The following is a 25,875-nucleotide window of genomic DNA, read 5'->3' on the forward strand; positions in this document are numbered from 1 at the left end:
GAGTTTTGTGCTAAACAGTTTGGAGGTAGGCCTATGTAAAAGTGGTGATTTACTCTCCTGTAGCCTTGGGTACAAACTCAGTGCTATCTTTCAAAAATGACTGCAAGAATTTACTAATTTAGTGCACCTTTGTTAGATTATAATAAAGCTTGCAAAGTATTTTCTGAGCAGGACATTATGAGTCTGATGAATCATAATCAATTAAAGTTTTATGATGACAAAATACACTCACCAAGCACTTTATTAGGTATTTATTAGACTTCTACCGCTGTAGCCTATCCACTTAGCGTTATTATGCATTATGTGTTCAGAGATTCTCTTCTGCATACCACTGTTGTAATGTGTGGTAATTTGCATTACTGCCACCTTCATGTTAGATTTGACCAGTCTGACCCTTCTCTCTGATGTCTCTCATTAACAAGGCGCTTCTGTCTGCAGAACTGCTGCTCACTGGATCTTTTTTTGTTTTCTGCACCATTCTTTGCAAACTCTAGAGACTAGTGTGCATGAAAACCCTCGGAGATCGGCAGTTTCTGAGATACTCAAACCACCCTGTCTGCCACCAACAATCATTCCATTTCCCCCATTCTGATGGTTGATGTGAACATTAACTGACGCTCCTGACCCGTATCGACATGGTTGTATGCACTGCACATGCTGCCACACAATTGGCTGATTAGATAATCACATGAATGAGTAGGTGCAATAAAGTAAATATGTTCCTAATAAAGTGCTCGGTAAGTGGATGTTGGGCATCATGCAAGAACCACCCATACAAACAGATTTGTTCATAAAGAGATTTAAGAGAACTTGGCACATTCACCAATTTTGTTCAGATTTCTTGTATGAAAACCATTAAATGGCATTATGTCTCTGTATCAGCCACCATTAAACGTGGTATCAGCTCATTTGTGTCTGTTGATTTATTTCATGCGCAAGATCATCATATGCATGCTTTTGTAGACCTAATGAAGCTGTAATAGCCATTTGAATTTTAACCTTGTGTGCGTAGCTACTGTTTGAACTTCCTTCTGTATTCTTTAGTTTTTGGGTGTTTTAAGATAACATTGCACATTCATATTTATGGATCCGTTCTTTAATTATGAAACAGAATACTGGACAGGACTCTCAATAACTATACAGTCATCTACAGGAGTTATTGTGGTAACACCTTAAATCTAGTATAACTCACCTTGCTCTAATGATGGCTGCAAATAAACTCTCAGCCTCAAAATGGCCTTCATAAAGTCATTATTTATACTGTAGTCTGATTTTGGCTCAAAATAATAGCTCCATATCGTATAAACCATTTCAACACAGTACATTTTGCTGTCTTAAGTGTTTTTGTTTTTGCAGGAAACCTTAATGGAATGATTGTGCCTAGTCTTCATCACAGGAAATGAACACACCAGTAAAAGTAAAAAAATAAATAAAAACTTTCACTTGTGTGACCCCTGGAGGTGCTGACCTGAAAATGCACACTTGCCCTTCCATCACCAGTAGGTCTGTTGTGACTTCATATTAGATAAAATACTTTTTAAACCGTTTCCTCATTGGCTCAAATAAACTGAAATCTATCTCCGAGTGACATAGGCATACATTTTTGATGTAATAGTTTATTTAGATTTAAAATCAAATCACGTGCTAAATACTGTAAATCAGTATTCTGAGATCGGCATTGCACGTGTGTTTGGGTTCTGTTAATTGAATCACTCCCCATAAATTTGAAATAATCTTTTGAAAATGTTGATCTCAGTTTCTTGTTGTCAGCTGAACCCTTTTAGCAAACCACTTATTGCCAATCAAAATGACATACAACTTATATTTAATTAATGTACAGTATGTAGCAAATGACTTACATGTGATATCCCAGCCACTGTTTGTATATCAGGGTCAGCAATGTTTTTACAATAAACTGAATTACTCTCTCAGTGTAAATGGACTGGAAATGACTGAAAGCAGGGACCTTGAAAATGTAGTGGGTGAGGGAAAGGCAGGTAAAGGTGTTTATTCTGACTAATACTGCAATTAAAATCAAAGTGACTGTAAATGTGTCAACCAATCTTCATTATTCATATTATTTGTTAAAATATATCATTCATATTTTTATATTAATACCATCCTTCTAAATACCATTGATTTTGAATATAACCTGAATATAAACAGACAAAAATGAATGGTTTAAACCCCCTGTCTGAATGTCTTTTTAAGAAAAAATATTATTCAAAGTCTACATTAGTCCTGCTATTTACATCCATTTTGTTGTTTAAACCCAAAATGTGATTAAAAATCTATTTAAATAAAACAAACAGGAAAAAGTCACTTGGAATTTTTGCTATAACTTTCCCATAGCAGTTATAACTACAATAGATAGTGCAAGATGTGTGCATTTCTTTTTCTTCTTTTGCACTTTAAGTCCACAGTTAAGAACGCTCTTAACTCTTAATTGTACTCTTAATGATTGTGGGCCCTGATTTATCCCGGGCTGCAGACAGACCTTTCTCCATGAACACGATGTTCCACAGGTTTGGCTCTAGCAGGAAATCCGCCTGGGATTGCCATCCCTGCGCTTCCTGTTTCAGGAATGTATGGAGCTTCCTGGTTGCCTGGGGGGGCTGAATTTCAGCCCGGGACCTGAACTTGACTTCATCTCGCCCGATCTGCTCAAAGGGTCTCACAGCGTATGCAGTATAGATATGTACATATTTCAGAGGGAAGGCATGGTGCTCATGTCCTGGCCTGGTTTAGCTGGGGTCCCCACCAGGAGGCGCTGGTTCCGGCCCTTCCTCCTCCTCCTCCTCCTCCTCCTCCTCAGAGCGGAGGTGCACCCGCTGCTCGTCCATGCGCTTGGCCTGCACCCTCTGGATCAGGCTGAAGAAGTCCTCGTCCGGCACTGTTAGGGCCCGGGGGCCCGGCTCTGGAGGGGAGCAGCGCTGGTCATCGATCCTGGAGGACTGGGGGCAGAGGGAGAGACGGGGGAGGCAAGGGAAGCTGTGAGGGTGTGATGGGGAATTATGTAATGATGAATTGTGTCTGGCAGGAATGTGTAAGGCTGAATTGGGGAATTTTGTAATGAATGATGGTGTAATGGTGAATTGTGTACGGGTGAATTCTGTACTGGAGGAATGTCTAAGGCTGAATTGTGTAATGGTGAATTGTGTGCTGGACTGTGTAATAGTGAATTTTGTAATGATGGATTGTGTACTGGTGAATTGTGCAACCAGTATCAGTACCAATCAAGAGGGCTAACACACTTGCTGCAGGTGTCCAACTGGCTACATTAGTCGCTACATTACATTACTGTACATTTCAGCTCTTGTCCAGAGCTAATTACCCAGATCACCTTTTTACCCACAATCCACTTCTCCAGCTGGATATTGTACTGAAGCTATATAGGTTCAGTACCTTGCTCACGGATACAATGGCAGCACCACTACTGGGAATCAATCCCATAACCTAAGAGTTGTAAGTTCTCTTGCCATTCTCATACACTGCCATAACTAGTGTTTACTACTGAGTGGAGTACCCTGGTGAATGAAACCCTTCCTGCATGACTCCTGGCAACACCATAGCCAATCGGGTGTCTTCTCACAAGGCTCCTGGCAACACCATGGCCAATCAGGTAACTTCTTGTAGGACTCTTGGCAACACCATGGGCAATCAGGTATCTTCTTGCAAGCCTCCTGGCAATGCTATAGCCAATCAGGTTTCTTCTTCTAGGGCTCCTGACATTGGCAAAGTCAGTATTTAATCTGAGCTGCAGGAAGCAGTAAAGCTCAAGCAGTCCCTCTGCATGAAATATAAAAATTCACTGGCCAGGTCATTGAGGGTCATTATAAGCTCTCCTGACTTGTAATTTTTGAAAGCATGAAGCCTTCACAGAAGCCATAAAACGGCACTCGGTTCCAGGAAAGAGTATCACTACTGTAGTGTATCTCTAAAATCAGCGTGTGCTGGTGGGTTTATGTTATCTGATGAAAAAAGAAATTAGTATTTCACAATATACTCCAAGGAGAGTGTGTAGTGTACCATGAAAACGACACACCAAACCAAAATACTGATGTAGGCCATCCCCCAGAAAACGGTTGTGCCTTTCAAATATTTATCAGTCAATTCTTTATTAAAGTGAGCATGAAAGCATTCAAATGAGTGGTTTTGATTCACGAAATCATCAGTGACTGTAAAGGTAATTCCGTGAATGACTAAATTGTATGGGGTTATTATGGTATGCAGTGGTGTGAAAAAGTGTTTGCCCCCTTCCTGATTTCTTATTTTCTTGCATGTTTGTCACACCTAAATGTTTCAGATCATCAAACAAATTTAAATATTAGTCAAAGACAACACAAGTAAACACAAAATGCAGTTTTTAAATGAAGGTTTTTATTATTAAGGGAGAAAAAAAATCCAAACCTACATGGCCCTGTGTGAAAAAGTGATTGCCCCCTAAACCTAATAACTGGTTGGGCCACCCTTAGCAGCAACAACTGCAATCGAGCGTAACTTGCAATGAGTCTCTTACAGCACTGTGGAGGAATTTTGGCCCACTCATCTTTGCAGAATTGTTGTATTTCAGCCACATTGGAGGGTTTTCGAGCATGAACCGCCTTTTTACGGTCATGCCACAGCATCTCAATAGGATTCAGGTCAGGACTTTGACTAGGCCACTCCAAAGTCTTCATTTTGTTTTTCTTCAGCCATTCAGAGGTGGACTTGCTGGGATGTTTTGGATCATTGTCCTGCTGCAGAACCCAAGTCCGTTTCAGCTTGAGGTCACGAACAGATGGCCGGACATTCTCCTTCAGGATTTTTTGGTAGACAGCAGAATTCATGGTTCCATTTATCACAGCGGGTCTTCCAGGTCCTGAAGCAGCAAAACAGCCCCAGACCATCACACTACCACCACCATATTTTACTGTTGGTATGATGTTCTTTTTCTGAAATGCGGTGTTACTTTTACGCCAGATGTAATGGGACACACACCTTCCAAAAAGTTCAACTTTTGTCTCGTCAGACCACAGAGTATTTTCCCAAAAGTCTTGGGGATCATCAAGATGTTTTCTAGCAAAATTGAGACAAGCCTTAATGTTCTTTTTGCTCAGCAGTGGTTTTTGTCTTGGAACTCTGCCATGCAGGCCATTTTTGCCCAGTCTCTTTCTTATGGTGGAGTCATGAACACTGACCTTAACTGAGGCAAGTGAGGCCTGCAGTTCTTTGGATGTTGTTGTGGGGTCTTTTGTGACCTCTTGGATGAGTCGTTGCTGCGCTCTTAGCCTAAGCACTACTTTTGTCGGCCGGCCACTCCTGGGAAGGTTCACCACTGTTCCATGTTTTCGCCATTTGTGGCTCACTGTGGTTCGCTGGAGTCCCAAAGCTTTAGAAATGGCTTTATAACCTTTTCCAGACTGATAGATCTCAATTACTTTCTTTCTCATTTGTTCCTGAATTTCTTTAGATCTCGGCATGATGTCTAGCTTTTGAGGATCATTTGGTCTACTTCACTTTGTCAGGCAGGTCCTATTTAAGTGATTTCTTGATTGAGAACAGGTATGGCAGTAATCAGGCCTGGGTGTGGCTAGAGAAATTGAACTCAGGTTTGATAAACCACAGTTAAGTTATGTTTTAACAGGGGGGGCAATCACTTTTTCACACAGGGCCATGTAGGTTTTTTCTCCCTTAATAATAAAAACCTTCATTAAAAATGATGATCTGAAACATTTAAGTGTGACAAACCACTTTTTTTTTTTTTCACACCACAATATATTAAGCATCAGTTAAATTAGATAAATGAAATGCATTGCAATATCGACGTATGAGCCTGAACATTTCCATCTATTCCTATGAGGGGATTAAAGGGGTGGAGTTTAATTTATGACCAGATACTGAGCTATTGAGTCCAGATCATTCATGACATCAAGAGGGACCTGACCTAACGGATAATAAATGTGTTAGTCTCATAATACCATCGAGTGCCGTTTGCATTTAGCTATTTTTCAGCTCTACCGACCATATCCCTCTCCCAGTCTCCCTCTTTCTCCAGTACAGTTTTATATATAGGTGGTACATTGTAGGAGGAATTGAGCAGAGAGGTGTGATGGTGAGGCTGTCCAGACCACACCCATGCATTCAATTCAAACCTGCCATTGTTTTCAATACAGATTGTATCTACAACTTGAAGTGTGTTTTATTATTTACATAACTTTGAATACACATTTGGTGAGTGTGTAAGGGATACCTCCCTCTGTGATAACATATGATTACTTCACCCATCCCCAGAGTTCAGAGAATTACAGGGCACTATTATCAGAGTGTTTTTGAAATATTGAGCTTTAGGACTTTCATATCATAACACTGTTTGGTACATTGGTAATACAGTGCCCCCCAATGTGGAAGGCCCAACGGCACTTCTCTCAAAGCTCTTCCCTGCAGTCTTTTCTGTCCTTTCACAACTATGAAGAAAGGACTCTCTTCTCTAAAGCATGTGATGTCAGCTGCTGCTTCTTTACACTCTGCAGTCAGGTCAGGCTCACACAGACGCATGTCAGATGAGCACACTGAACTGTGCAGACTGTGGGTCCTAGACTGACCAGTGGGGGGTGCTGATGTGCAGATTCCAGCTCTATCATCTATTGCACAAGATCGCACTAAGATCTTTCACCTGACATTTATAGTTATTTGTTGATTAGCCTAAGCATTAAGATTTCTTAGCTGGTACTTACAGTTGGTTAGCCTAAGCACTAACCTCGCTCACCTGGCACTTACAGTCACTTGTTGGTTAGCCTAAGTGCTAACCTCGCTCACCTGGCACTTATAGTCACTTGTTGGTTAGCCTAAGTGCTAACCTCGTTCACCTGGCACTTATAGTCACTTGTTGGTTAGCCTAAGTGCTAACCTCGTTCACCTGGCACTTATAGTCACTTGTTGGTTAGCCTAAGTGCTAACCTCACTCACCTGGCACTTATAGTCACTTGTTGGTTAGCCTAAGTGCTAACCTCGCTCACCTGGCACTTATAGTTACTTGTTGGTTAGCCTAAGTGCTAACCTCGTTCACCTGGCACTTATAGTTACTTGTTGCTTAGCCTAAGTGCTAAGCTCGCTCACCTGGCACTTAATGAGCATGTTGAAGAAGTCGTCCCCGGGCTCCTGAAGGTCGGCGTCCCCGCACAGATGGCCCAGGTTGTTGTGGGTGATGCGCAGGCCCGGAAGGTTCCCCACGCTTACCCGCTGGTCATCCAGCCGGCGGCTCTGGGAGCTGGCGATCAGGTCAAACAGCTCCTCCACCTGGGGTGATGTCAGGAGGGAGCAGGGGTCTGCGGAGGGAGGGGAGGCCCATCACAAACTCACCTCAAACTGTCAAACTATCCTCACCTCAAACTATCCTCACCACAGACTACTCTCACCTCAAACTGTCAAACTATTATCACCTCCAAGCATCAAACTATTCTCACCACAAACTATCCTCACAACAGACCACTCTCACCTTAAACTATCAAATTATCCTCACCACAGACTATTCTCGCCTCAAACTGGCAGACTATTCTCACCTCAAACTGTCAAACTATTATGATCTCCAAGTATCAAACTACTCTCACCTTAAACTATCAAACTACTCTCACCTCAAAGTATCACACTTTTCTCACCTCAGGTTCTACTATTCTCACATTTACAAAATAAAATAGTTAACAGTTAGTTAATATAAAACAGACAGCTAGGTGGATGAATGTACAGACAGACATGTCTGAGTTAATGTATGGATCCAGGAGGTGGACCAGAGGAGGTACGAGGCTGGCGTGTCAAGCGTGTCAGTGAGTGGAGATATGGGGGCCGGGGGAGCCCCCTCTTACTCACCGTCCGCCGGCTCATCAAAGTGGCAGCGCTGGTCATCCATGCGGCTGCTCTGGAACTTGCTGAGCAGGTCGAAGAAGCAGTCCTCGCCTGAGGGATCCCGGCCTAGCTTCTGAAAACAATCGCCCAAGCCGTTAAGAGAAAAGCCAGTCCTTCCCATAACCACCTGGTTTTGTGTTGTTGTTTTTTTTGTACACCCCTCTGTATCCTGTTTATGTTTGCACGCAGAGTGAGGGTATTATAATGCGTAAACAATGCAGCCATAAACTGCGGGTGTCAACAGCCGCGTCACACAGGCCCTGCTCCTTGCCTCCCGAATTTACAAACAGTCCCTCATCCTGGGCCTCAAACGTCGTCCCTCGATCCCAGTTTCTTCACCTAGTGAAGTGTCTCTGTGAAACCCCTCTGTCCGTTACGCAGATTCACTTTTCCTAATAAAGAAAGTGAGCTGGGGCGGGGGGGGGGGAATATAGGCGAGATTCAAACAACATTTAAAATAGTTGCCTATAATATAAATCAGGTCCCTGAGGTTTATTTGCTATGTTCTAGATGAGATGATTGTGACAAAAGCATGTTAGCGACAGGAAAAAAAATCCATTAGCGCCACGTTACAGTGAGCTTGGCATCAATGTGGACTCCCATTTTATGAGATATATTATTTTGCCAAGCAAATAATAAATGTTGTCAGACATTACATACAGAAGGATTACCCAGAAGAACCCCAAGTCATAAGGCCCTACTGGGAAGAGTATCAACTTAATTTAAAGACGAGCTCATCTCTGCCTGGTAATAAAGACTTGGCTGAAGAGTGATGTTACAAACCAGAAATCAGCAGCTACATCGAATCAGCTTCATTCACCAACACCTAATAACCAATGAAAATGAGGGATTTGATGAGCATTTATACAGCTTTTAGCACTTCCATATTTGGGGACATTTGAGCATTTTCAGTTTACCACTGTGCTGTGAAGAATTCATTCAAATTAATGAATTAGTCATTGGCCACAATTTGACTCACATAATGAACTGGACCATCCTACAGAGGCCGTTCTTCCATTCTCACATTCTTATTTTCAGTTTAGTGTTTGTGAGTTTTCCAGAAAAAGGAAAGCTTCTCGCCAGACAGTCATAAGCTATTTTAGGGACTCTGACATGTATACAGTAACAGACATAAACATAATGTAGGTGGTAATTGGGTTAACATATTAAAGACATACATAGACTTCCTTTGTACAAAGTGAACTGCAGCCACTGTTTTATGCATATGCATTTTCATAAAAACTTAAAATGACAAACCCATCTTACTGCACATCAGCTTTGAAATATATCCTTAAGTAAGAGTTACAGTAGATATCCCTGGTGTTATCCTGAGTTCGGAACACAAGACCCTTTGTGGAAAAAGTCATGTGACGGAACTCTGTTCCCACGATTCCCTGGAAGTGGACTTTCTCACAAGCGCCGTCCTCTCCCCCAACTCTAACCCCCACCCTAACCCCTCCTAGCCCGCATCTCTCTCCCCTGCTCCCGCAGGACCTCCATGGGGCCCCCCTGCAGTAAACGGGGCTGCGTTATGGAAGGAGAAGTTCTCTGGAGGAGAGAAATAGGAAGGGAGGGGCAGGAGGCTTCCGCTGGGCAACACCCTCCGCCCCTCAATTAGCCCCCAAATCAGGACTGCGGAAAGGAGCCCCAGAAAAACACGCGCCACACAACCACAGCAGCACCGCCGCGCATGCCAACAGCCCGGCCGCTCTCTTACCGTTCTCTGGTGCCCGTCCCAGACCCAGCAAACATCCTCTCTCCCACAGAAGCCCAGACACAGTCTGCCTTGTGTCCTCTCACTCTCTCTCTCTCTCTCTCTCCGCTCCCCTCCCCTCTGTCTGCATCATAATACTGCTTATATTGTTCAATTAACCCCGGATAAAGAGGGAGGGAGACAGAGGGAGAGAGAGAGAGAGAGAGGAGGGAGAGAGAGAGAGAGGAGGGGGAGAGAAAGAGAGGGAGAGTGAGAGAGAGTGAGAGAGAGTGGGGGTGAGTGAGAGAGAGAGAGAGAGAGGGGGTGAGAGAGAGGGGGAGAGTGAGAGAGAGAGAGAGAGAGTGGGGGGAGAGTGAGAGAGAGAGGGGGAGAGTGAGAGAGAGATAGGACAGGGGCTCTCCTCGGCTTACATCAGAGTTGCCATGGAAACTTTCTTTCTTCCAAACCCGTGGTCCGGGTAGTGTGTGACACCATCAAACCAACATTCCTGTGCCTACCCCTGGCCCCTCCCCCTCCCCCTCCCAGTACATTCTATTCATTCATAATTTATTCATATGCAAAGCATGATGCAAAACAAATCATCACCCCAGCAAAATGCTTACAGTAAACTGAAAACATAATGAAATAAAATATAGAGTCGATATATTGCAACACTTTATGCACAGTAAAATATCCAGTGTTAATTAAACTGTAAATGATTACGCACGGGTCAGACAGGCACCATATGTGAGCTGATTTAACGCTGAACATTTTATTGCACAACGTATGGGGAAACATACAAGTCGTTGCTGCTTTCAAAGATTCCCAAATGTAACAGATGATTTAAATATATTTCAGTTATATTTTTAAAAGAGTTTTAAAAGAGCAATATATTTCCGGATCATTCCAATACCGTAAGCACACCCTAGTGCCTCAGGATTCAAACCCGCAGCTCTCCCTGACCCAGTCCCTGTCCTTTTAATACTGCATCACACTGCTACTGCCAGAGAGATAACGGCTCTTCAGAGCCCAACTCAGCACAGTCAGTAGTTTGTATACTACCCTAGCTCACTTCCTTTGCGCAGGTTCCTGTCGCCAGTGATTGAACTGTAAAAGCGAGCCTCCCCTATAATGCACCTATAATGCATTTTTACACAACGTAGCGCTTTCACTCCCACTCTATAAGACCAGTGGTGCAGTCAGAGCCAGGAAGAGGTGGGGTATCATTGAGGAACACCACGGCCGTGAGCTTTAATGGTGGTTAAATGCTATTATCTACTCCATACCTGCGCTGTCAGCACAATTACCACTCCCCCGGTCAGCCGTCTGGCCGTCTGTCAGATCCCATTGAATCAAGCAGATAGATAACAAAGAGTCGCAGAGCATGCCTGATTTCTGCAGGGGATAAGCAAGGTGGTGCTGCATTGGTAACATGCCTAGGTAAACTACAAAATTGTTTCGGATTCAGATACTTTTCTACGTTTTACTGAGCTTGTCTGGTCTATATTGAAACCTGTGACATACTCTCAAAAAGTGCAAACCCCAACTTCTGGTCCTCTTGGTTGACTCAGTTGCACCAGGCAAGATCAATCGAGCACGTATTTGAATCCAAAAACAATTTAGCCAATTCTGATTGGTAAGCCATAAATAGGCCGTTATTGTTTGGAGCTGTGCAGTTTGCGAACGTGTCATCATGAGGTGGTGGAGAGATGAATGTTCTGGCCACAGAACTGTGAAAATCTGCCGTTTAAGTAGTATGAGCTTAGGCCACAAGGAAATGCACACTTAATATTATTAATTCATTCTGAAAAGAGATTGTTATTTCCATCGTTCCCACAACTTGCTTGCTCACAACTTGAGAGTTCTGAAATATTGTTTTTAAAGGCCGTTGGGTACATGCATTTATCATGTCTGATTAATTTATGTCTAAACTCAGCTGTTTACACACACGTGCACACACATACACACACACACACACACACATATATGCGCACACATACACACACACGTGCACACACACATATGCACACGCGCACACACACATACGCGCACACACACACACACACACACACGCACACACACGCACACACACACACGCACACACACACACACCCACACACACACACACACACACACACACACACACACACACACACACCCACACACACACACACACACACACACACACAATGCTCACCGGAGGGGTCACTTGTACTGTAATGTCTTCAGTGTCGACTGGGGAGTCCTGCCAATCAAGCCACTCGGATTCATCGGATTGGCCGTCAGCATGGCCCTTCCTCCTGATTGGGCAGGCCAAATGACCCCTGGTTCCTCTTGACACGACCTCCACGTCCTGATTGTGTCCTTTCTGACCCTTAGGGAGAAATGCCTCAGACTGTAAACTGTACAGCAGCACCTGACCAACAGATTCACACCAAATTGCTCCAGGTCTTGTTTTTTGGAATGGGCTGGGGCATTACCTTTTCCGAAGGGCATTTCCACAAATCCAAACTTTCCATACTGCTCCTCTGGCAGAATTTTGGTCTGGCTCCTGCAAGAGAGGAGGAGAAGGAGAAGGAGAAGAAGGAGTAACTGTTCAGAGGTTCCTTTTTAACACATGTCAGACAAAAGAGGAGGACAATTTGGAGGGGATGACTTTCCTCATGTTGTTATGAATGTTTGAAGTAGAAAGTGCTTTGATACTAAGCACACAGGCTTCATTAAATGAAAAACAATAAGCCTTTTGCTTTTCAAAAAATGCAACAAAAAATTAGAACATAATTTCGTAAGCGTGGTTAGGCAGAATAAAGGACCCTAGTTTAAGATAGAAAATTGGCTCGAAGGTTTGATTTAATCTGACTGGTTTTATTGCATTCCCTAGAAGTAAGGGTTATTACATGACCACACTCTCACAAATCACATTTTACAGTTTTATTGGATTGTATTTTCAAGAATTTGCTTTTGGGGAAAAACAACAACAAGGATGTAGGAATGTCACACAGGGCATTCATCGATATGTGCAGCTGTTATGCTCCTGGGTAAGCTTAGAGCAGAGGTTGGAAAAGAGGGCAATATACATTTCTGGATTTCATACCAACTTCTGGCCTTAATTATATAATTAGCTTTCTATGCCATCTGACATTTTAGCCGCAGTACATTTCTTGATGGGCATGAATGACAGTCGATGACTGCTCTTGTGTCGCCCGTTTTACTGTGATCTAATCTTTGAGTGAACCAGCTTTGGTGCATGCAGCCAATTAGTTAATTTAGCCAAGATAATTGGTGGAAACAAAAACCTGCATACACACCAGCCCTCCAGTACTGGAATTGCCCACCCCTGGCTTAGCGGAAACATTAAATATCATTCATGGTTGAAACACGTCAAATAATAGTCCAGTGATAAACCACAAAGGTCAACCTGCATCAGCATGAAGAGACAATGACCACAACCTACATCAGCATGAAGAGACAACGACCACAACCTACATCAGCATGAAGAGACAACGACCACAACCTGCATCAACATGAAGAGACAACGACCACAACCTGCATCAACATGAGGAGACAACAACCCCAACCTGCATCAACATGAAGAGACAACAACCCCAAGCTGCATCAGCATGAAGAAATAACAACCCCAACCTGCATCAACATGAAGAGACAATAACCACAACCTACATCAGCGTGAAGAAATAATGACCACAACCTGCATCAGCATGAAGAGATAACGACCACAACCTGTCTCAGCATGAAGAGACAATGACCACAACCTACATCAGCATGAAGAGACAACGACCACAACCTACATCAGCATGAAGAGACAACAACCACAACTTGCGATCATTCTCTTCACAGTATCCCTGGGCCTGTAACTAAAGAGATATTCACAGGTTGTGCTGCGCACTGCTTCCTGGGAAGGGTTTGAGCTGGGGGTGAACAGCTACGCAGAAGACGACAAATGCTCCCTTATGTGAGACAGATGCGGTGTCTCCAGTGCATGTTCTTTTAACAGTAAATCTTAAAGGCTCGGGAAGAGTGTAGCGCATACCTCCCTTAAATAATATGAATTGACTGAGGCCACTGTTTCCTGATATGAATAAGCCTTGGAGTACTGGAAGATGTTCATTTTCTTAATCGTATATCTGATGGAATATAACCTTCACAAATGAGAATTTTGGGTTACAGGAACTGGCGTTCTCACTGAAATGGGCTAAACACCAGTAGCATCTGTCTCTTTACTGGGCAGCTATAACTCTCATTTCACACTCTCCTGAATGCTCTAAACCTGGATCCCACTCATTGCAATATAATATTATTTATTAATGATTCCAATATTTTGATAGCATGCTATTGTACAGTCCCATTAGTCAGTAATTTACATTACATCATAATACACTTTACAATCACTCAGATGTAGATGCAGACCATGTCCATATCCGTATCCATAGCAACTTATAAAAGTGGACAACATCAGTGGTGGTCTCAGAAGTACTATGCATTTCATCAAATATGAATAACATCTATTGCAATGCCTGATTGAAATAATCATCCATTAAAAATTAGTTTTGGGCAGCCACTAAAAATGAAGCTAATGATCAATAATGTTCTTTTATGATTGATTAACATTCAGCAGCCATTGATAGAGCAGTAGCAAGGCTTACTTTTGGGCAAGCTGTTCAGAATATTGAATAATGGGTAATAACAGCCACTGCTAAAATATGTATTCATACTAAACACATTTATTCATGAAACTACTTTGTGGGACTGTTTGAAAATTTACTGATATTTTTTTCTCCAAATTATACCTGCATACTGTTGGAGCTACTAAAATATTATACATTAGTCAGGCTAATATCTTATATTAAGGCAGCGCCTGGTCTGGCAGGAGGCTGGGGCCACACGTCAGTCAGCACACAGACCCGGGCTGCATTAACTAATCAACAGCTAGATCTGAGACCAGGGAATCCCTGCCGGCAAGATGGCATCTCCCTGTGTCCACCTATACTCTCCCTCCCAGGGGTGTCCCCCAGGGTGAGACAATGACCTTAATCTCAAACACCTCGCCCAGAGCAACATTTTTTTTATCTGCTTTATACTGCTGAATATTTGTTCAGGCAAATCATGTCAAATACCGTGTTCAAAATCACTCCTGCAATGGCCCTGCTGGGATTCGAACAGCGGGTTTCTGTTAAGTGATGTTCCTAATGGTGTGAGCTCAAGGGCTTTCACGTCAGGAGGCCAATATCACAGACACTGCCCACTGAGACTTCTGTAATGCCACTTTCACCTGGGGATGAGCCACTGAACAGAAACAAGCCTCCATTCGACAGCCATTACCCCTGGCCATTATAAATTAGATACCGGACCTCGGTCAAATACGTAATTGTTTTGAAATCAAATACTATTCTGTGCTCAATTGATCTTGCCTGGTGCAATTGAGCCAACCAAGAGGACCAGATGTTGTAGACTGCACTTTTTGAGAGTATTTCCTAGGTTCCAATATACCAGAAAAGCTCAGTAAAGCGTAGAAAAGGATTTGAATCCAAAACAATATCGTATTTGACTCAGGTCCACTCAATACCATGACCTACCTTGCACTTCGAACTCTGACCCGCAGGGTGAAAGGTCACCTCTGGCCGCACCCAGCGACTCCATCAGCTGCTTTATGTTCATGCGCGCGGTCAGCTCGCCACTTCGGTCTCCGATCTGCCAGAGAGAGAGGTCTCTCTGTGAGCGCTTTTCACGTTTTATATTTCATTCCAGTCTTGTGCAGTTTCCAGTGAGCATGTTGAGATTACAGATTGCGAGAGAATTAATTTCAGGCTCTCGAGTGTACCTCTCGGGAGATGTCCAGGTGTTTTCGGGCGTAGAGCAGAGCCTGTCTGTGGTCCCCCAGAGACAGGAAAGCGTTTCCCAGGCTCCAGCAAGCACGGCCTTCCCCAATCCTGCCAGCACCAACAAACAGCAGCAAACATGCTCACAATCACTCTCCTCTTTATAAAAATCACACACACACACACACACACACACAGATACACACACAGAGACAGACACACATCTGTCCCTCAGCTCCTGTGCTATGAGGAGGTGTTTGAGGTGGTAGTCGATGGCGCACCCGCACACACACACACACACACACACACACACACCTGTCCCTCAGCTCCTGTGCTATGAGGAGGTGTTTGAGGTGGTAGTCGATGGCGCACCCGCACACACACACACACACACACACACACACCTGTCCCTCAGCTCCTGGGCTATGAGCAGGTGTTTGAGGTGGTAGTCGATGGCACGTTGGTGCTCCTGCAGCAGACTGTAGGTGTTACCCAGACTGTAGCAGGCCTGAGCCTCCATCGCCTGGTCTTTCAGCTGGTGGGAGAGCTGCAGAGTCTTTCTGAACAGAGGGAGTAAGGTATGGAGGGGTGGAGAGAGGGAGGGAGGGGGGGGGAGAGATGGAGAGATGGGGGAGGGAGGGGGAAAGAAAGAACGAGAATCATTAATAAAGAATTAATAGTGTAGCCATGATAAGATCCGCACAGCTGTTGGTCCCTTGAGCAAGGCCCTTACTCCAGGGGGAATTGGCCCCTGCTTAGTCTAATCAATTGTAAGTCGCTTTGGATAAAAGCATCAACTAAATAACTGTGATAAGATGAAAGAGAAAAAGAAAGAGAGAACATGGTGAAGTGTGGGGATTCAGTAAGTGTTCAGCATCTACATTTATAATGAACTATAATGATCCTGTCCTCAGTCATACATACTGACTCTGCATACGGTCCTATTCAGTCTTCCAGAGAAGCAAATTCATCCATTGGATGAACCATTAAGCCTATTGAAATTGAAACCACAACATAAAATGCAGCACTGTTATTGAGACGATTTTTTCACTGAAAGGAAATGGATTACTTACACATTTATAGATACCTTTTGAGAAGGCTAGCCCTCATTAGCGAGCAGAGAGTCTCTTATCTTGCCTAATTTACATACCTGTAATACTCAGTGGCAGGCCTGAACTGCCCCAGGAATATGAGGGCGTTGCCTAGGTTACTGTAGGCTCGCCGTTCCGCCGCTTTATCACCAAATTCTTTGGCTATGGCTAGTCTCTGGAAAACATAAAAACACACATCAATCTATGATCATCTCACCCATTTAATATATAATACACTGTGTCATTCATTCACAAACTGACATGGATTAAATTGAAACAGTTGAAGGGCCAGACTGGTCAAAGCTGACAGGAAGGTGACAGTAACGCAAATAACCACACATTACAACAGTGGTATGCAGAACAGCATCTCTGAACACATAACGCGTCAAACTTCTAAGTGGATAGGCTACCGCAGCAGAAGACTTAAGTCTAAAAAATAGCTCTGATGAATAAATAATAAAGTGCTCACTGAGTGCATATTATCACTAATAAATAAGTTTATATTTTTCATACATAATTCCCAACCATATTTGAGATCGTATCATTATTATAAGATAATAATGGTTTACAGGTGAGCCTTGGTGAAGATAAAACAAGTTCATGGCATCATATGCCAGTGCAGTTCAGTTCTTCTCCCACTAGGGGAAGCCATACCTCCTGGTGGAACTTGATGGCCTCCACAAAGTTTCCCAGCAGGTAGTGGGTGTTCCCCAGGTTTCCGTAAGCCCTCCCCTGGGCGGCCCTGTCACCCAGCTCCTTGACCAATGACAGGTTCATCCTGACGGACGCAGAGCGAGAGGCAGAGACGTTAGGGCAGTCGATCCCTGCGTCCTAAATCAGGCTCTTACAAAAGCAGGGCCTGGATATACTCCCACATATCCCCCGACACATCCAGGCTATGTCAGCGTCAGATTAATAATTCATAGTTTGGGAATAAGGGACATTCAGAGCGAATATATAGACATACGATTAACCGTCGTATGTATCTTATCACTGCACTCACATTATATGGCAGTGGTTATTACATCCCGAAAGGGGAATTCACATTTGGTCCATGTTTAATACTAGTAACCGGTGCTGTCTAAACACAACATTATTACAGAAGAGATACCATTTACACTACACAAGCCAAAACCAGTGTTTTACCCTCTCATGTGTGGTGTGTATGTTGTATTTAATACTGTATACACGTTTGAATAGTCTTCGAAGCATCTCGTTCAGCTTTCATGAAAGATTGTTTATTATAGTTGTGTGAGCCATTCCATGCATGGCACCTTCGTTTTCTTTTCAGGAAAAAAAACAGGAACAGAAGCTACTTACTACTAAAGAAGTAGACCTCAAATTCATTGTATTTAACATAAACATTTATTCGTGAAAGAAAAGTTGTCCAGTGATTCGTCTGTTAAAAAGTACTTCCCAGCTTTACAAAAGTGCAAAGTTTTCACACCAAACATTGAGGCTCACTCTGTGTCCATCTGCCCAGAGGGGGTTTGTAGCAGTAATTAAGTTCTGTTCTGACATTTCAGTTCTTTGGCAGAGGCATTAGCTGTTCAAGCTCATTAAACGTGCAACACAGGGCAGAGTCTCAGGGGGCCAATCATTAAATGGCCAATTCCCTCCTGTGGGATCTCATTTAGAGAAGCTCGCCACCTTAAGGAATTCAGGAAACGTTACACTTAACGACGCGCATCGGAAACAAGGTTGGGTCTAGATACCACGGGGTTAACTTATGGAAGAATGACAGGCATCATCTAATTGGGTTTCATGCTGGCCAATCAGCCGGTTCGGCTCAGAAGCTCTGAACTGCATGCAGCCCACATCTACCAGCAAGCCTACATCTAAAACAAAAACATTATTTGAAAACCACCAAAGGAAAAAATGCCATTTCACCCCTGCTGCAAACAGGCATTAATAACCAACCAGCAACAACATTTCAAAGTGTCTTCACTGATTGGCCACCGTAAAACCCAATCAGATGTGGTTTAACATGTAACAGACAACAAACCAATCCTAACAAGGAATAACACATTACATTCTTCATTCCCTGGGCATTAGCTTAGACTCTCCTCTGCCAATGTAAATTAGCCTGGCTAAATTAGTGCAAAGCATCACAGACATTCCATGGATGTTTACAAGCGCACACTGTGCCTGATTTCATACACATTAAAGGAAGCAAAGCAGCATTCCTCCGAGAGTCAAATATAAGCAGATTACCCACAATGAAACAATCCATGAGCCAGCTCAATTCACAGCGTCAGTACTGGTATTGTCCTGCGACATTAATGGCACCGATATTATAATTCACAGCCATATGATCTGCCCCATCTGATGTACGGATTCCCTTATGTTTCATTCCTGCGTGTTGTTTTGCCCTTCACGATATTCTTGTATATACACTATGCAATATATTGTATGTTGTATATTGTTATATAACATTATATGTTATATTTTGTACCATTACAGTGCAGTGGTTCTGAAAATGACTGGCGCATTTTAGTTGATCGAAGTTCTCCGTGCTGGTCTTTCCTGTGAATGAACATAACTCTTGTAGACTGTTCACTGCCTTTCGCTGTTTGTGTGTTAAGTTCCCTGCAGTGAAAATGCTGTGGGTGTGCAGGGTTTTGTGTTAAGCTCTGCAAATTAGCAATATATAACTCATTTGTACCGTTTTTTTGCTTGGAAAATGTCCTCATTGTTACCCAAAGAGAACATTTCTGTGCTTTCATGGTACATTTAGGAAATTTGATCCTTGAAGAACAAAAATGTACTTCCACTCTCCCTCTTTTTCTGAGTTTGGGTGCCTGGCTTGCACACAGTAAATATTATGGGGGCTAAGTCTTGCGTGTGTGTAGCATGCATGCTGTAAATATGGGTTCTAAGTCTATAGATATGGTGTCTGAACATGGCATGCATGCTGTAAGCATTGTGAGCGATGTGGCGGTGCATTGAAGGTATTCCCCAGCAGGGCAGTGCATGCTGGGAAGGGAGACTCACTCGTAGAAGGCAGTGGCCCTCTTCAGGGTATTCCTTACGTCAGAGGGTAGATCTCCCGGGTCGTGGGCACAGCCCCATGCTTGCTGTTTGCCCTTGGCGTGGAACACGTTTCCGATGTTATACAGGGCTCTGGCCTCTCCCACCTGGATACACACACGCACATGCATGCATGCACACACGCACACATGCACACACACACACACACATACACACGCACACACACACACACATACACACACACAGAAGAATTAAACACACAAATATGCATATTCACAAACGCTTGCCTTTATGCATTTAGTTGCTGCCACATGATTGGCTGATTAAATATTTGCATTAACAAACTGGTGTAGAGGTCTACCCAATACATTGCTTACTGAGTGTACATTGATTGGTTTTCAACAATATTTTAGATATGAAAAAATATGAAATATATTTAATATTCACCCTGTCCCCCTGCTCTTGAGAGATGTCCAGGTGTCGCTGGCAGCACACCCCCGCTTCGTCGAAGCGCCCCAGGATCTTCAGGGTGTTCCCCAAGTTCCCGCTGGCTTTGCCCTCCCCGATCCTATCCCCTATCGTCCTGGAAACAGACAGCCAGTTAGCGTCCTGTCACACGCCGTGTGACTCCCCTGGGAGGGAGACGTGGCATTCCCGGGACGTTCACCACTGTTTTCCGCACGGAGAGAGAGAGAGTGCCCACACCAACACAAAGTAAATAACAAATAGTCTTAATAAACTAAATAATAAACTAACACAATAAAGTAAAATAAAAAGACAAAAGAAAGCAAAAACCAAGCGACAGCTTTCTAGGTCGCCTTTCGCGTGCTGAACTGAATGAAAAACAAAATGAAATAAAAACTCCACCACAAAACTGCCACTCCGGAGTGATCTCCCGGTCTCCATGCACCGTGGAGACCAGAACACTTAAAACACTTGGGCTGATTAGTCAACGCAACCCAGGTATGTGTGCCCTCTCCACCAGCAGGCGTGACCGAGACAATCCGGTTTCCCACCGGACTGAACCTGACACATCCACTTGCCCCCCCCCCTTCTCAATTTTGGATAAAACCAGTTCCCGCAAACTGCCACAAAATACGAAGACTTTGTAACTAAATGAGCTGACTTAGTAATAACTCCTAACACTTCAATGTGTCACATATTTATTTTTAGGACATTATTCTCTTGTGAAAAGCAAATTTTTTTATTATTCAGGCAGGTAGAAAGCAGAGAGGGTTACAGATTGGGAAGTTATCAGCTCAGAAGGTGTCCTGGCAGGGGGTTAACCCGTGCCTGTATATGGCTGGAGGTGGTGGCCCTATGAAACTTCAGTTTGGACTCAAACCTCAGTATCCATCCAAATGTTTAGCAAATTTGAAGCAAATTTATGAAAAGTTGGCAAAAGAAAATGCAAATCAGTGTTTTTCCATCAACTACTACTTCGAAAATATTCTAAAGAGGGCACAACAAAATTCCGCAATCAAACGTGTCAGTTGGCCTTTTTTTGGCCTTTTTGGAGCGGAAGTATGTGATTTAGATTCCCAACATGTCATCATTTATTTTTAAAATCCATCACTCTTCATCATATAATCTCTGTATCCATAGGCTATCATGGTTTTCACTGCCTACTTCGGGAAATTGCAGTATTTACCTCTCTAGGCTTCGAGAGGGCGTGCCGGCCAGGTTCAGCAGGAGAAATTACCTCCTGCATGTGGAATGCGGGTGTAATCATGGCCGATTGCAGTCAGCTGCATGGAGAGCTATTTAAGTCTCTTCCTGGCATGGCTCTGAGCTTTGGCGTTTCATTTTGACATGTGCACTGAGCCGGTCTAGAGGTCTAGAGGTCTAGAGGTCTAGAGGTCTAGAGGTCTAGAGGTCTAGAGGTCTAGAGGTCTAGAGGTCGAAAGATAGAGAGTTTTTTGGAGGACTGAATTGCTTTTAGCCTTGAGAAGCATTCAATTTAGATATTAGTTAGAAGTATAGGGACCGAGTATAGAGTATAGAGGAGCGAGTGGCAGAGTTCGCCGCTAAGGTTTAGCCCGTTCGAGACTGCATGTCAGAAATCTCGGTTTTTATTTCCTGACCGTTATAGTTCAGGTCAGATTTTCGGTTGGCTAATCGCGGGGAGTTTGGTTCCCTTTTTCTGTTATTTTTTCACACAAAACTTGCCCGCTTCTTCGGGCATTCCGTGCTAGTTTGCACTTATCCTGTTTGACCGATTTTCACGGTTTTGTTTCAGTGGGCATTTCGCCAGGGAGTCTCTCTCCCGTAATCTGTTTTATATTCCTTGCTTATTTCAGTGGTTACTTTGAGATCCCTTCCCGGTCGCTCTTGGTCTCCCGCCCCTGCTCCCTCACATAGGCCAACTTTCCCAACCTGGTTTACTTCGACAATTTTATTATTTCAAAAATATATATATATCAAAATATTTTTATTGGATGTCCCTTGTAGTGTATGTTTCAGCATAGCAGAATATATCTTGAGATAAAGACCAGGTACTTGTGTCCCCTACAGAGGACAAAACTGAGTTCTCAGGAGGACATTTTGCTCCAGCCTCCAGTCCCACTCTTTAGGGCTGTTGTCTGGATATGGAAAGTGTAGACTGTGATGTACATAGCTCCTGCTTACCTGGCCAGGGTCAGGTCATGTCGATGGTACTCCAGGGCCTTGTTGTACTCTTTCAGGTAGAAGTAGGCGTTGCCCAGCTGGCTGTAGATGGCGCTGAGGGTCTTCAGGTCCTCCGTGCCCACCTGGACGGCCGCTTCAAAGAATGCCGTCCCGCCTTTGAAGTCCCCGGCCTTGCACAGTCTTTCCCCCTCCAGGGCCAGCTCCAGGCAGGATGCCTCTATCCTGGGAGCAGGAAGGATAGCATCAGCCTCGCATTGCTAACATTAACATTGCAATGAATCCCATTAAGATCACAATAGCATCAGCCTAGCACTGCTAACATTAATAGCATCAGCCTAGCATTGCTAACATTAACATTACGATGAATCCCCTTAAGATGACAATAGCATCAGCCTACCATTGCTACACAGCAAAAGCTGCCCTCCAAGATTTGAGTTTGACATCACTGCTGTAGGCCCATAACAAAACCTAGCCCACGCACAAGAGAAAGAGCCATACTGATGCATAGGGAAGTTCACTGGTCAGGCCATGACACCTCTGAGTCACCATGGTAACACCGCACTAGTGGAACAGGTCTAGTCAGGTCGGCGAATGGCCACTCGTTAGTATCAGCCACGCGCCCCCACTTTTGACTGATTCACACTATTGGATTAAGAATCCAGCGAAGCCTGAAACACCCTCATTATCCAATCTGACTGCTGACTTGCACCTAACCTACAATTCTGAAGCACAAAATCTCTCGCAGACACAGAGCAGCAAAACACACATGTACTACCAGCCTACCCCATGACACACCTGCAGGAAGGCTTCTCTGGTTTTTTGTATCACGTTCTTGAGCATTGGGAGAGACCTGGGCTTGTTACTCAGAGGTGTGTGTGCAAATGGATTGTATGTCAACAACGTAATCAAATTATTCTGGATAAGGGTTGTGAGCTAACAATCTGATGGGAGGCATAAAAAGTATACCCAGAGTATACAGTAATCCTCTAGGAGCCACCTGCGCTCAAAAATGAATCGATGTGCCCAGCTCCAGGTGCAATACGGGGCCCCTGGTGGGCAAGCCTACAAAAGGTCCTCTGAGCCCCACTGAGGGGCCAGGCCTCGGGGGACACCCCTGGAGGGGGCTCTAGGGTCCTACACTGGAGAGAGCAGGGGTGGAGATTTAGGCAGCAACCGCAGATTCTGATCGGGTAGCGAAAACATGCAGATAGGACATTTAGCCTTGTAACCTGGATTCTACACCTCTAGTCTCCCCCAGCAACAAACAAATACACAGATAAACAGATCAAGTTCCTGTTTAACAAGAAGAGGTGGTACAAATCCAAGAAAAAGCATTCTAGAATCTAATCTCCATTGTCCACGTTTACTCTCAGAGACAGCCCACCCAAATCACCAGGCTGTTTTACCTCTCTCTCTCTCACTCTTGTGGATCCTGTTCCTTCAAGAAAACTCTTTCCTGGTCTGAGTCTTTTCAGTGTACAAAAGGAGGAAGAATGCGGTTAAGACCATTATACTTAAGATCATCACTTATCCCTGATTATAGGTATGCACTTTGTACTTTGATGTACTTCGCTCTGGATAAGAGCATCTGCCAAATGCCAGTAATGTAATGTAATGTGCAGTATATCTCTCCAGCCAGCCAGTGATACCAGAGTAACCAGAAGATGTGATCTGCCATAGAGAAAGAGGAAGACGTCACTGTTTCCCCTGGGTGTGGAGAGGTAGAAGCCTTCGTTTGATGAGCCAGGTACAGCAGTGTAAGGCTGGAAATCTGGCATTATCACTCAGGGCTGGTCAGCTTGCTGGCTTCCTCTCGTATTGTGGAATATGTGGCTGTAAAGTAATTTAACTCAGGAGCATGCACCATTAACCCCCACTATCTCCGCACCCATACGAGCAGGAGCCTGTGGGGGAAGACTCAGGCCTCCAGCCGTAAAACACGTTACGACGGGGCAACATCCTTTACGGCACGGGAAGGTTTCAGAGGGCATGGCCTGTTAGGCCCTGACCTTCTCCTGAACCCCCCTTCATTGCTCTCTCCCTCTTTACTCAGTCACTAAATGATGTGTACAGCATTGGATGTTTCATGACAAAGTCAGTTTAGATAATATTCATGTTTGGTATTATTCTGATTGTTTCAGTGCGACTGGTGCAATGGTTTTATTTCTGCAACAGCAAACCCTGTACATCATAACCAACCAGGAGAAGCTGTGTGGAGCTCTGCCCCAGTGAAAGCCATGTGCCTCAACCCCCCTGCGTTTCCTGGGGAGGCGTGGCTCCAAATTACAGATGGGTGACCCATTTTTAGGGTTAACATCAAAAGCCAGATTTTGGATTTAAGGACAGTAAACTAAGCAATCTGGGAGAATGCAATCAGTCTCCCGTGCACATAGTGCACGTAATTTCTACATACAGGGTGTCTGTAGCCAGACTCCCGTATGTAGCTTTTATTACCAGGTATGACTTTTAAGACTCCGTAATTTGGTTTCCGTTGTAATGTTTTTTGATTTGGAACTAGTAAGCAATTACGTGTATGTAACCTGCCTGGTAAAATTAAATTGTTAAAACTTGATCTGTGTGGTTCCGCTTACTGACACTCAAAGTTATACAGGGAATGCGTGGTTTACCCCCTCGAACTGGTCTAGGGAGGATGATTATTTCCACTTAATGTATCACGGCGTATAGCACCCGTAGACCTATGTTGGTAAATCCCTCGCCTCCGCATGGTAGTTCATTTATGTCGAGGACAGCCGTAGCTAGGTTGGTCTGCTTGGGTCCCTAGGCTGTAAACAGATATACCCAAGAGTAGCTATTCCTGCGACCTCTGATGACTACAGATAGCTAGTCAGTTCGTGAGACGTGGACATAACGCGCGATGTGACATGCGGCGGTACCGGCAGAGGACTGTTCGGAGAGTGAATCTCAGTACAGGATTCCTATAGCGATCAAGTCAAAATTATAAATACGACATCCACTAAATGTGGATAACTAATCCATCCATCCATCCATCATCACCCGCTTATCCGGAGTCGGGTCGCGGGGGCAGTAGGCAAAGCCGGGTATTCCAGGCGTCCCTCTCCCCAGCAACGCATTCTAGCTCCTCCTGGGGGATCCCAAGGCATTCCCTGGCCAGGAGAGATATATAATCTCTCCAGCGGGCTCTGGGTCTCCCTCGGGGTCTCCGCCCAGTTGGACGAGCCCAGAAAACCTCCAAAGGGAGGCGCCCGGGAGGCATCCTGATCAGATGCCCGAACCACCTCAATTGGCTCCTTTCGACGCGACACGACGCTAATCTAAATTATTATTCTAAAATGGAGTCAGATAAACGAAGGTGAATCTATTGGCCCTATTGTCGAGATTCTGGGTCAGCCCGGCTGATCTAGACTGTCTGCATAGGGGCCACACATTTTTAACCCTATTAGTATTCTTTCAGCAACACCAGAAGGATGAGCACGCTGATACCTTCAGGCCTCGCTAAATTCCGTCGTTGGGTTAGCGTGGGGTTTTACAGCAGTGCCTGTCTGTCAGAGCCCCTGAAGTCACCTCCTCGTTGAGCTGCCAGCAGTGATAGGCTGACAATAGCCCCACACAGTCGCTGGCTGAGTCTAACTCCCTGGAGAGGCCACAAGCTGCTGTAAATTCTCACCTGCTCCCTCTCGTGCCAGGAACCCAGCTGGAATGTAGGTGAGAGGGGAAAGGTGTGCCAAGACTCTTTATCAGGATTACATTTTTGGCCATGAAAGTTTTGGCTCAGATC

The 25,875-nt window shown here is 44.2% G+C and overlaps 1 protein-coding gene across 1 annotated transcript in view; it reads right to left on the reverse strand.

Annotated features, from left to right (window-relative positions):
* Positions 1–1,976: 1,976 nt before the first annotated feature.
* gpsm1b (G protein signaling modulator 1b) overlaps positions 1,977–25,875 on the reverse strand; it is a 36,088-nt gene continuing 12,189 nt past the window's right edge. Inside the window, exons 2-14 of the mRNA XM_061263262.1 lie at positions 22,119–22,340; positions 19,938–20,073; positions 19,494–19,636; positions 17,154–17,277; positions 16,559–16,674; positions 15,813–15,968; positions 15,411–15,519; positions 15,166–15,280; positions 12,055–12,125; positions 11,772–11,948; positions 7,846–7,954; positions 7,099–7,307; positions 1,977–2,954 (exon numbers count right to left, since the gene is read on the reverse strand). Coding sequence (XP_061119246.1) covers positions 2,745–2,954; positions 7,099–7,307; positions 7,846–7,954; positions 11,772–11,948; positions 12,055–12,125; positions 15,166–15,280; positions 15,411–15,519; positions 15,813–15,968; positions 16,559–16,674; positions 17,154–17,277; positions 19,494–19,636; positions 19,938–20,073; positions 22,119–22,340 — 1,897 coding nt within the window. The 3' untranslated portion in view covers positions 1,977–2,744. The remainder of the gene's footprint in view (positions 2,955–7,098; positions 7,308–7,845; positions 7,955–11,771; positions 11,949–12,054; positions 12,126–15,165; positions 15,281–15,410; positions 15,520–15,812; positions 15,969–16,558; positions 16,675–17,153; positions 17,278–19,493; positions 19,637–19,937; positions 20,074–22,118; positions 22,341–25,875) is intronic.

Source organism: Conger conger, chromosome 12, assembly GCF_963514075.1.
Source record: "Conger conger chromosome 12, fConCon1.1, whole genome shotgun sequence".
Classification (NCBI taxonomy): Eukaryota; Metazoa; Chordata; class Actinopteri; order Anguilliformes; family Congridae; genus Conger; species Conger conger.